At 39.0% G+C, this 11267-nt stretch overlaps 2 protein-coding genes across 2 annotated transcripts in view; one reads left to right on the top strand and one right to left on the bottom strand.

The window, feature by feature from the left end:
- Positions 1 to 1436: 1436 nt before the first annotated feature.
- On the top strand, positions 1437 to 8891 carry FGB (fibrinogen beta chain). Its single transcript, XM_010137469.1, has 8 exons — positions 1437 to 1499; positions 3029 to 3232; positions 4846 to 5029; positions 5611 to 5838; positions 6448 to 6561; positions 7061 to 7183; positions 7351 to 7636; positions 8535 to 8891. The coding sequence occupies exons 1-8, from the start codon at positions 1437 to 1439 to the stop codon at positions 8761 to 8763; spliced, it is 1431 nt and encodes a 476-aa protein (XP_010135771.1). The 3' UTR covers positions 8764 to 8891.
- A 2133-nt stretch (positions 8892 to 11024) lies between these two features.
- FGA (fibrinogen alpha chain) overlaps positions 11025 to 11267 on the bottom strand; it is a 6909-nt gene continuing 6666 nt past the window's right edge. The window contains exon 7 of the mRNA XM_010137470.1: positions 11025 to 11267. This exon is cut by the window's right edge and continues 22 nt beyond it. Within this exon, the coding sequence (XP_010135772.1) occupies positions 11025 to 11267 (243 nt within the window).

Genomic DNA, 11267 nt, shown 5'->3' on the forward strand with positions numbered 1-11267 from the left:
TCTTGGCTAGCATCTTTAAGTGGAAATAACATGTTAATGACGTCAGTTTTGGCCTGAGGCAGATTTCTTTAATGCCTGTAGGGAGAAGTTTTTGTTCTTCCAAATCTAGTCGTGTTGGTGATATTCTCATGGCTCAAATTCAGTGGAGTTAGAGCTCCCTGAGCCATGGCTGATTTTGGGCCGAGCTGTTTAATAATTAAACCAGTCAGGTTAAACAGTTTTCAGATTTCAGGTATCTCCATAGTTTACAAGAATTCTGACAACAGCATGAATACAGGAAAAAGGCCTAAACCAAGCCATTTTAGCTGTTCTTATCTTTGCTTCCCATAAAATCTCCCGCTCTGCCCAGTTTGTCTTTGAAATGGAACCTCAGCCCATGGTTTGTGTCTCTTCATGTCCTCAGACATTGATATGAATGACTTCAGAAAAGTGTGCTGACCGTCACATCGCACGTTTTATTTAATTCAGTATATTATGGTCACGTACAACGCACAAGGAAATGACAGGATATACTGACACTGAAATGTTAAAGCTCTGCTACTGTGACAGCAGTGATATGCCATACTCTTATAAAGCCTCAGAAAGCATGTTTGAGTATTCCATTATATTTACAAATAACTTCATGCTGTATTCTTTTAAAAGTTAATTAACTTCTAAAGGTTAATAATGTTTGACAGGTACACTTTTTGTATTAAAAAAAAGAAAACCAGCAAATTAATATGTCAAATTTAATTATTTTAGTTCATTTACAATGTCATACTGCTAAAGTAATGGAATAGCATTGTTTTATGCTTACAATATTAATCTGATCTTTAATTAGATCATAATAGTGTTTTCATTCAAAATTAGGAATGTAATGAACATAATATACTCTTTTTTGCTCTTGTTCTTAAAGGGACCCAGAGACTTGCATACTTCTCCAGGCACAATCAGAACTATTTAGACGAATGTAGCGATGATGTGAGTTTAATTCCAATTTAATATGATGTTTCTGAAACATTCAAATTTTCAGCAGAGAGGAAAAAAGGAGACTTCACAGTGTGACACCTGGAGATGTTTCTTTTCTTTGGATGTTCACCTTTTCAGCTATTTTAAAAGGCTTGTGATTTTTGAGAAAATGGTAACCTTGTGTAATCGGAGCAGGAGGTACTTTTAAGGATTTAAACATCTATTTGATGCCAGCATCAACAGAGATCTCTGGGACATTTAGATAAGAGTTACCCGAGAAATTGCTCAACAACAAATGTGTTCAGGCACACAGTGAAGAGAAAGGTTGAATATTAACAGAGATACAGTGATTACTCAGAAGGGTTGGTCCTATCACTGTCAAGCTGGAAATGAGGTTTACTGCCTATATATAGGGCACAGAGAGGACCTCTTCCTGTCAGAGCTGCTGGTGGGAGAAGGTCACTGAGCTGCTCAAGCAAGCCAGCATCATGAAACTGCTTCTGCTGTTCCTGCTCTGTGTGTCCTCCGTTAAGTCCAGTGATTATGATGAGGTAATACTGATCATAATTTATTGTTATTATTAATATTAATAGTAAAAATATTAGTTTCATTTAATTGCATGCATGACTTACTTGTGTGAGTTAGCTAAGTTAGGTGGTACAGGACAAAATGATCCAGTACATGTTTCTGTTTCCATTTGGCATTTTCGAAGAAACAGCCTTTGTGTTATTTCTTTGCATATTTTCTGAGTTTATATATACTTTCTTCCCATTTCGTTTTCTTTTTTTTCATGTAAGGAATAAGAATGTCTGATGGTAAGATTAGTTATTTAGCTGAATTTATTTAAGGATATTAATTTAGCAATGTTAACCTATGATATTGTAGACAATTAATATTAGATGCAAAGGAATAGAAATGTGTGATTAATTGTGTCCTGTCTCAAAGACAGTAAAAACTTTTCTATTGATTCAGTAGACATTTGAAAAAAAAAAACCAAAACCTGCCAGTTCATATAGCTTTATACTGGAAATTGTTGTTAACAATTGTTAAAGATGAAGGCGATCGATCTAAATTAACAGTTTAACCTAAATTTAGTTTTGTTTAATTGAAGTATTTTAATGGGAAACACAATTTATAATCTCAGTACTTTTTTTATATTTTGAAAATCCCTGCAAAAAACCAAATCGGTCAGGGTGATCAGAAATGAGATTGTTTTCTGTTATACAATCCAAGCATTTGTGGCTGTACATTGACCACCAGTAACACTATTACGATAAGTCATTTTCAGCAATTTTGTGATTGCTATGCTGCCTGTTTTTGAAACTACTTGAAGCCTCTGATCTTGGATCTTTACAAATGTTTCTTATTTGTAGCTAAGTCTTAATGGGATGGAGATGCTTGAAGATTTCGATTCAGTAGTTCAAACAGCTGTTAATTTAAATGGTTTATTTTCAACAAGTGCTTAGAGACCAGACATGTTTTCCTTACTCAGCCTCTTAGGCTTTTGCATTTTTGGCAGAGACGGGGAATATATGCATCAGAGGAGCTCTAAAAATCTACCCTGAGAATTATTACTGAATGCTTTTCCTAATTCCTTCAGTTAATAGCTGGCATGTGATCTGAGACCTGATGATATATTTGACTGTGGCCTGATTTTCTGAGACCTTACAAATTTTTCTGTAGCACAATGAAAAATTGGGACATTGATAACATGATGCTGAATATTCTTCTTAGCCCCATGAATGTCTAATTACTTTTTTTGTATCCTACTACTCAAAGTTTCGCAGTGATTAGTAGCTCTGAACTATATATACTTTATTCCTTAATCAGAACAAGGTATTGAAATATTGTTTTGATTTGGTTTGAAAGCTGGAGGGTGTGTGACTAGACTTACAAGGGAGGGCATAGCAATGACTATTACATAATGTCACTGTAATATTTCCATTACTGCTTTTTTCATTCCATTCTGTGGTTTTTCTTGCTTTTAAAATATTAAAGGGTGCTGAACAGATGCCTCCACCTGTGCCTCATGTTTTACAATAGCAATCCCAGATTCAGAGAGTTTCCTCTTGCTTTGCAGGATGACAGCTCTCAGATGTCTCCTCGAGGTCACCGACCCCTGGGCAAAAAGCAGGAACCGACCCCCACACTCCGACCTGTGGCGCCTCCCATCAGCGGAGCTGGATACCAGCCTCGTCCCCCAAAGATGGTGAAGCCGGGGGACAAAAAAGAACGTATCGTCTACCCAGACGCTGGTGGCTGCAAGCATGCTCTAGAGGAGCTGGTAGGTATCTGCCTCTTGAGGCAGCTGACAACAGACTTTTTCTTCCAGTGCACCCAGCCTGGAGTTTTCTTCACCAAATAAGAGACAGTTGTTCATTTAAAGTGGGCCAACTTCGTTTTTCTTGAGTTTGGTAGGACTGCATTCAGAAGAATAATGCCACAAAGTCCATGGGATGAGTCACAGAGTGAGACAGCCTACAGTGAAGATGGGGAGATGAGATCTGAACTGTGAATGAGGAGGGGAAGTATCTGTGGGTTAGCCTGCTCTTTCTGGGTGGCTTTGCTTAGGGATCTATTAAGAAGGACAGAAAAAAGCTCTGCAGAAGTGCTGGCTTTAATTTCAGATAATCTCAAGGAACGCTAGCGGCCAAAGTAAATAACCTCCTGTGTGCTTCTTAAAATTTGTTTAAAACCGTAATTATTGTCTACCCTCAGTCACTGCCCTAGCTCTTGCGGGAGAGCATGCAATCATACTGAGAGCTAGCATACTCCTCCCTGCCCTGCAGTAGTCTATCACAGCATCCCTGCCAGAAAATGCAAGCTGTAACAGTGCTGAGAGTTGTCTTGGTGTCTGAAAGTAGATTTGAATGTTTCCATTTGATTTGAGGTTTCCAACAAATGCAGTCTGTTAAAGATTTATGAATACATGGTTGTGGTAGAATCTCACTGCTGCCTGGGTATTTTGGTTCTCATGGGACCTCAGAGTTTCCCACCCCTTTTTAAAACGCTGCTGTCTTTGACAATGCAGCACTGTTGCAGAAGCAATGGTGCTCAGCTTCTTGAGATGATAATTTTTTAAAGGACTGTGTGGCCATTTCACGAGAGATGCATATAACAAGGTATAGAGAACATGGCTGATTCTCTGAGGCCAGTGAAAGAGGAAAGGGGTAGATAGAAACATACACAGGCATCAGGTGGTTCCTGACAGGCTTTAGTCATAGTTCAGGTGGCTTAACACTGAGAACATAGAACAGTGCACAAAAGTGAAAAGGAGATAGTGGATCAGAGTATGAAGAGAAACGGACCTTCAGCAAGAGTCCTCCTGGGGGACTCAGTGCTTCTTCCTGACCTTGGGACTGCACCTCCTGTGCAGAAGTTGGATGCCTTGGGTCCTTATGCAGATCCTTAAATATCTGGCCTAACATTACTAACTATTCAGTGTGTTCGAAGGTATGGTCATTCACTGATGAGATTAGAAACTTTTTTTATCTTGGCTTTTATTCACAGCCCCTCCCCCACCCCACCCTTTTTTTTTTTTTAACATCAGGTGGTTCCTGACAGGCTTTAGTCATAGTTCAGGTGGCTTAACACTGAGAACATAGAACAGTGCAGAAAAGTGAAAAGGAGATAGGGGATCAGAGTATGAAGAGAGACCGAGCTTCAGCAAGAGTCCTCCTGGGGGACTCAGTGCCTCTTCCTGACCTTGGGACTGCACCTCCTGTGCAGAAGTTGGATGCCTTGGGTCCTTATGCAGATCCTTAAATATCTGGCCTAACATTACTAACTATTCAGTGTGTTCGAAGGTATGGTCATTCACTGATGAGATTAGAAACTTTTTTTATCTTGGCTTTTATTCACAGCCCCTCCCCCACCCCACCCTTTTTTTTTTTTAAGGGAGTGCTGTGTCCAACGGGATGTGAGCTGCAAACTACACTGCTAAAACAGGAAAAAAATGTGAAACCAGTTGTCCGTGATCTAAAGGACAAAGTGAGCAAACTATCTGAAACCTCTACAACTTTCCAGGAATATGTGACTCTTCTAGATGGTAAATTGGAACAGCAGCAGAAACAAAGAAAAGGTATGTTATTTCTGTGGATTAATAGTGTAGTTCTATTGGCATTGCTACTGTTACTTATTAGTGGCACTTGTTAAAAAAAATGTAAAATATAGTGGAATATCTAGCAAAGTAGGGTTTCCTGACCATGTCCTCTTAAATCTTAAAAAAAAAAAAATCCTTTGAGAGAAGCAAAGGAATGGATCTTATACTAAGGCAGGATTCATATGACGCCCATAAATGTAAGGGTCATATGTTCCCCCTTACCTGCTTTCCTATGTCCATCCAATCCCTTTATGCCCAGCTCCGGGCTTGGCACCATGACTCCCTGGAAAGAAGATAATTATAGTTCCTTGACAGCATATAGCACCACTGATAAATCTACTAGCTAGGAAAGAAATAACAATAAAGATGTACTACTTTCCTGAGAATCTTTGCATAGTTTTCACACATTGTGGAAAAGTGAGCAAAAGAAATGCCTAGTCTTCCTCCCCACTAAGGAAGGAAGTGGCTTCTCAAATTGTGCTTGCAGATTGCTCTTACTTATTTCATAACTGGAAAACATGTTGGAAACTGATGTGCTTTTCATCTCTTTGCTTTTCTAGACAATGATGATATATTTTCTCAGTACAACACAGAAGTGGAAATGCAGTATAATTATATAAAGGATAATTTGGACAATAACATCCCATCTAGCCTCAGAGTCCTTCGTGCAGTTGTGGATTCTTTACACAAAAAGATACAAAAACTGGAAAATGCCATTGCAACCCAGGCGGACTACTGCCGCTCCCCATGTGTTGTTTCCTGTAATATTCCGGTGGTTTCAGGCAAAGGTACTCATTCAACTATCATGACGTCTCTTGTCCCATTTCTATCACTGTGCAAATTGATAGACGCATCATTCAGTCGGTTTGAACATGCCTCTGAAGCCTGTGTCTTTGATTAGGATGGCAGAAAAAATGGAAAGTGATCCTAAATGGAAAAAGTCTTTTATGGATGCCTATACCTATCAGACTAAAGATTCTCTCACCCAGTGTGTCAGTCTTCATTAGTGGCCAGTGGCATTTTAAAGAAATATGTGCTTCAGGGTCTTTGTAAGGGTGCATTTGTCACTGTCACAGTTATACCCTTGATTTTTTCAGTTTCCAGAAAGGTTCTTCTTCCACAAGCTTGTGTAGTTCAGAAAGTCATTGAAAAGCATACAGTCTTGCATCACTCAGTTTGAACTTTTAGAAATTCCTATTTGGAAAAATTGAATAATGCAGGTGTACTGTTCTTTCTTTCCTGATTCTTTCACATGATGTATCACAGAAATCAAAATGAAAGTAGAATTATATATGTATTTAAAATTGTTCCCTTATAAACAGCAAACCGAAGGATAAGAAGATTGTTCAAGAAGTTCACAGCTCTTTCAGTAACAGAGTCTTGTTTTTTTCTTGCAGAATGTGAGGATATTTTCAGAAAGGGAGGTGAGAAATCTGAAATGTACCTCATCATGCCAGATCCTTTTGTCGCACCATACAGAGTATACTGTGACATGGAAACAGATAATGGAGGTTAGTGTGAAACAACTATTTTGTTAAAATATTAATTAATATGGATGCTACAAAAAATCATATTACTAATTTGCATTTTATACAAACTAATGTGGAGTTACAACTTTTGTAATTGCTTGAGAATTAAGTATGATCAACCCGCCTTGTTGATCATCTTCAGATGTAAAGTAGAATACTTCTATAATGAAACTGGAAATAAATGGCTAGGATAGAGTTGGTAAATAAAACTAGAATGGACAATGTATGGGTGGGCAGCAAAGGACAGCCTGGCTCATTTCTTACCCTGCTACTATGTGCTCGACAAAAGACTAGGCAATCCTTCAAGTTCGGCTTTTTCCAATTTTCCTTATGAAGCAAGATGTTTCTTAAGTGTGGCTGAAAATGGCAAGGCTAAGCTCGTAAGCAGTGAAAAGTCAGATCTGCTGCAAGAAAGCTTGTTTTGAGATGAAGATAAAAGGGCTGTATTTTAATATTTCGTTCCAATATGTCACTCCTTCAGGCTGGACTTTGATTCAGAACCGCCAGGATGGCAGTGTTAATTTTGGAAGAGCATGGGATCGTTATAAAAAAGGATTTGGAAATGTTGCTAAGAGCGGAGGGAAGAACTACTGTGATACCCCAGGTGAAACACCAAGGATGAAACACAATGAGCTCTTCTTACTGAAACTATTTTCCAAATTTCTTGAAGCACTTTGATTTTTTAAAATCAACTTATAGGCAAATAATAAGGTTGTCTTGAAGTGTATTGGGAAGCCTTTTTCACAAGTGGTCTCACTTGTTGCTTCTCAGGTGAATATTGGCTTGGAAATGACAAGATCAGCCAGCTTACCAAAATTGGGCCTACTGAAGTTTTAATTGAAATGGAGGACTGGAATGGTGACAAAGTATCGGCTCATTACGGAGGTTTCACCATACAGAATGAAGGAAACAATTATCAACTTTCAGTTAGTAACTACAAAGGCAATGCAGGCAATGCACTAATGGAAGGAGCTTCACAGCTGCGTGGAGAAAACAGGACAATGACAATTCACAATGGCATGTTCTTCAGTACTTATGACAGAGACAATGATGGATGGTATGTACTTGCATTAGACATTTAAAATAAAAGTAGAGCATAAAATAGAGGTGAATATAGAATATTTCTCTAAATTGCTGTTAGTTTTCACAGCATTTCACGGTATATTAAAATCTGTTTTATCCCCACAAGTTACCAGACAAATGTCCATGCAGTCATAGTCAAGGGCAGGTAAAACTACGTATTAGGATAGTGTTGCTCCACAACCAAGTAAGAAGCAAGCATGCTGGATTTTATTGATTCCGTGAACGATGTTACCATAGACGAACCAGCAAATCTGGATGCAATATAATCATTGCCAGAGACTGATGGAGGCAGTGCTGAGGACACTGTCTTGCCTAAGTAGAAATATTGGTATTCATTCCAGTAACACAGAGTGGGTTCTGAGGAAAGAGATGGGTTGCATGCCCTATTTAAAAAACAAAGTTTTGCCTCCTCGGAAGACAGGGACTCAGTTGTAAAGCACACAATTTAGCACTGTATCTCTAAACTATGTGCTATGTCTTTATCTTAATACCTGATGACGTATTAATGAATAAAGGAATTGTTTCGATTGTAGTAGACACACATTTCTCACTGTTTTATATCCTTAAATTGCATTGATATTGCAGTTATCACTGTGAACTGCAAGTAATTGTAGTTATCAACTGGTAAACTAAAATGACATTCACAAAGTGATGCAGCTAGAATTTGACTTGTTTTTCTTAGCTGCCTCACCTTCCAAGTGTGCTGTGTAGCACATACTTGTGATGGTCAATCTTTTACAGAAATTTCAGAGGGGATTTTTAGAGTCTATTATGGTTTGAAAAATTCAGTACAGGGGCAGGTGCATGTACTCTGTTGATCTGTTTGTTTAAGTTCATCTGTTATTCTCAACACTTTTTTCCCCCCTCATCAGGTTAACCAAGGATCCAAAAAAACAGTGCTCCAAAGAAGATGGAGGTGGATGGTGGTACAATCGGTGCCATTCAGCCAATCCCAATGGCAGATACTACTGGGGAGGGACCTACAGCTGGGATATGGCAAAACATGGTACAGATGACGGTGTTGTGTGGATGAACTGGAAGGGGTCGTGGTATTCAATGAAGAAGATGAGCATGAAAATCAGGCCATACTTTCCCCATTAACCATCATCAAAATGTACAGAATCAGGGATTTTCTTTTAATATTTGACCATGATTATCTTTTTAGCCACAGTATTCAGGCTTGCCTTTACACACGAGAACCAAATACGTATGTACAAGCATATCACCTGGTCACAAGACAGAAGTAACTAGCATAGAATAATGCTGGTAAAAAAAACCCCTAACCCAAGTTGTTTCACTCTTTTACAAAGGTCTTCTGTACCACATTGAAGAGGGAGGGGATTATTTTGAAATGTTTTCTAAAAATGAAATAAAGCCTTAAAACTAAAGTTGTCTTCGCGTGACTCCTAAATATTTATGCATTATCTAGGGAGAAACAACCACATTCCACTAAATAAGGGTCAGTCATTGCCTTTTATATTATATCGGTAACAGTAACTACCCGTGTAATAAGTTGAGAAGGAATAAAGTGAATGGTATTTAACAAACGGGTAGGTCACCAGTCAGTTCAAATCCTGTATGCTGGATAAAATATGCACTTTGCTGGGACCTTGCTCACATACTGTGTCTCTTAATATCCCTTCCACCATCTCACATCTTTTTATCACAGAGTAAAATACAGTATTAGAAGACCTGGCTGGTATGTCTTTCACACAATCACTATGTGAACAATTAGTGTCTCCAGTCATAGGGTAGCTGAAGGTTGGACATTTCGTCAAACCTAGTGGTCTAGGCTCCCTCTGTAGCCAGGAGCAGAGGTCGTCCCAAAGACAGGACTTCCCAACTCTGGTAGGCAGGATCAAAACACCTCTCAGAGGGGACTGCCTTCATCCACAAGGGAAGGGACCCGTATCACTAGGGACAGATGGATCCCATTTGAAACCTCGCATGTTGACTTAATCTGCGGAGCCCAAAAGGAGACATCATGGCAGCATCTCATTGCATGAGCACAAACGTTCAGCATCCCTGCAGGCAGGCCTCCACTGAGGCTAAGGAGCAAAAACATAAGGCGTAAAGTAGAAGCCTCTTTTCCAAAAGCACAGGCACTTCTCCACATATGGCTGTAAAGATGTCTTTGCTCTTCAGCAACCTCTCAAAAAATGTTAGACCATGGCAGTGTTTGAGAAGCACTGAAAAAAAGGCTAAAAGTGAGAGGCTTTGCTAGTATTTGATGGTATTGTTAAATGGTATGAAATATTCTGGCCAGTGAGATAGGAGGCAAGGAAGTTTGCTCATTCTTGTTTCTCAACAGGAGCGTTGAAATACTACACAGAGTAAATATTTGTGTAATTGTATGTCGTAAGGTATAAAGGTAAACACAGAATGTTCTTCTGTAATTACATAACTCATATAACTGTTTTTCCATGCAGGCAGCTTTTTGGTAAAAAATCCTTATGATACACAGTCAGTGAGTTGCTGATTTACGAGTTTGCCGATTTTTGAGTTTGCCGATGCGTGAATTTGCCCCTTATCCGTAGAAGTATCTTTGCTAGACACGCGTGCCGAAAATCATTCTAAACCAAGGAAATATAGGCTATAGCATATGTGAGGTGCTCCTCATCTTGCTTGTGCTGGTTGCAGTCATAACCTTTTAGAGGTCACTAGAAAAAAAGACCCTGTTTTGGGAGTTGTATTTTGTTCTGATTAACTGTCTAATTTTGAAGCTACAATATGCACGGTAAACCACCCCTAGTTCATCAATGGGATGGAAGGTCTACCTCCCTATCCATAGAAGCTTAGGAAAGCCTTAAGTCAGTGGTAAAATGCATGCATCGTTTATTAAAATGTACTCCATGTTAGGTGTGTGGAAGAAGTGAGAACCTAAACCATCCGTGGCTTTGCCTGAGAAGTGACTCCTGTTGCTGTTGTGCTCTCCTTGAAATGGAAATGAGAGGAGACAGCCCGGAAGTGTGACTGTCAAACTTGATCACATTTTCACCATTCGTGTTAGTGGAGGCTGGATTTCATGGTGAACGTACTTGTAAATACTTTAACTTCTTTAACACTCCTAAACAAAGTAAATAATTCAAATTATAAATATTTTTATCTCCAATCAAGGTCTGAGCTGCAAAAGATACATGGACAAAGACATAGACAAAGTTTATTTAAAAAGGGTTCTAAAATTTCCTTGAAAAGGAAAATAAGATAAAAGAACTATTTTGTTGCTAATTAATCCATTTATTTTTTAAGCCACAGATGTTTCCAGTTGCCTTCAAATTCACAGAGTAAAGGTACATCATTTACATATATTTTAAAAAGTTTCCAACTGGTAGTCGTTACATATATATTAAAAGCCTGTCTCTCTAGAGAGTTTCTATGGGCCTGATTTTCATTCTCACAATTTTGAGGGAATAGTCAGATGCTCTAAATGGCAGCCAGACCACACCATTTTCGATCTCATAAGGAATGTTGTACCTGGGGTCATAGTGGCCCCCCAGGTAGTAAATGCCATTGAGGTTGGCCGCCTGGCAGCTGTTGTACCACCAGCCGCCCCCGTACATCTCTGCGCAGTTCTCCTCCCAGTGGTCCTGGTCCCGGTCAAAGGT

The sequence above is a fragment of the Buceros rhinoceros genome, unplaced genomic scaffold, assembly GCF_000710305.1.
Source record: "Buceros rhinoceros silvestris isolate BGI_N320 unplaced genomic scaffold, ASM71030v1 scaffold3196, whole genome shotgun sequence".
NCBI classification, from domain to species: Eukaryota; Metazoa; Chordata; class Aves; order Bucerotiformes; family Bucerotidae; genus Buceros; species Buceros rhinoceros.

Excerpts from the sequence above, each read along its gene's own strand:
- FGB (XM_010137469.1), top strand. The coding sequence starts at position 1,437 with ATGAAACTGCTTCTGCTGTTCCTGCTCTGTGTGTCCTCCGTTAAGTCC. Across the intron at positions 1,500-3,028 it reads AGTCCAGTGATTATGATGAG|GATGACAGCTCTCAGATGTC; the intron begins GTAATACTGATC and ends CTTGCTTTGCAG. Across the intron at positions 6,562-7,060 it reads CATGGAAACAGATAATGGAG|GCTGGACTTTGATTCAGAAC; the intron begins GTTAGTGTGAAA and ends TCACTCCTTCAG.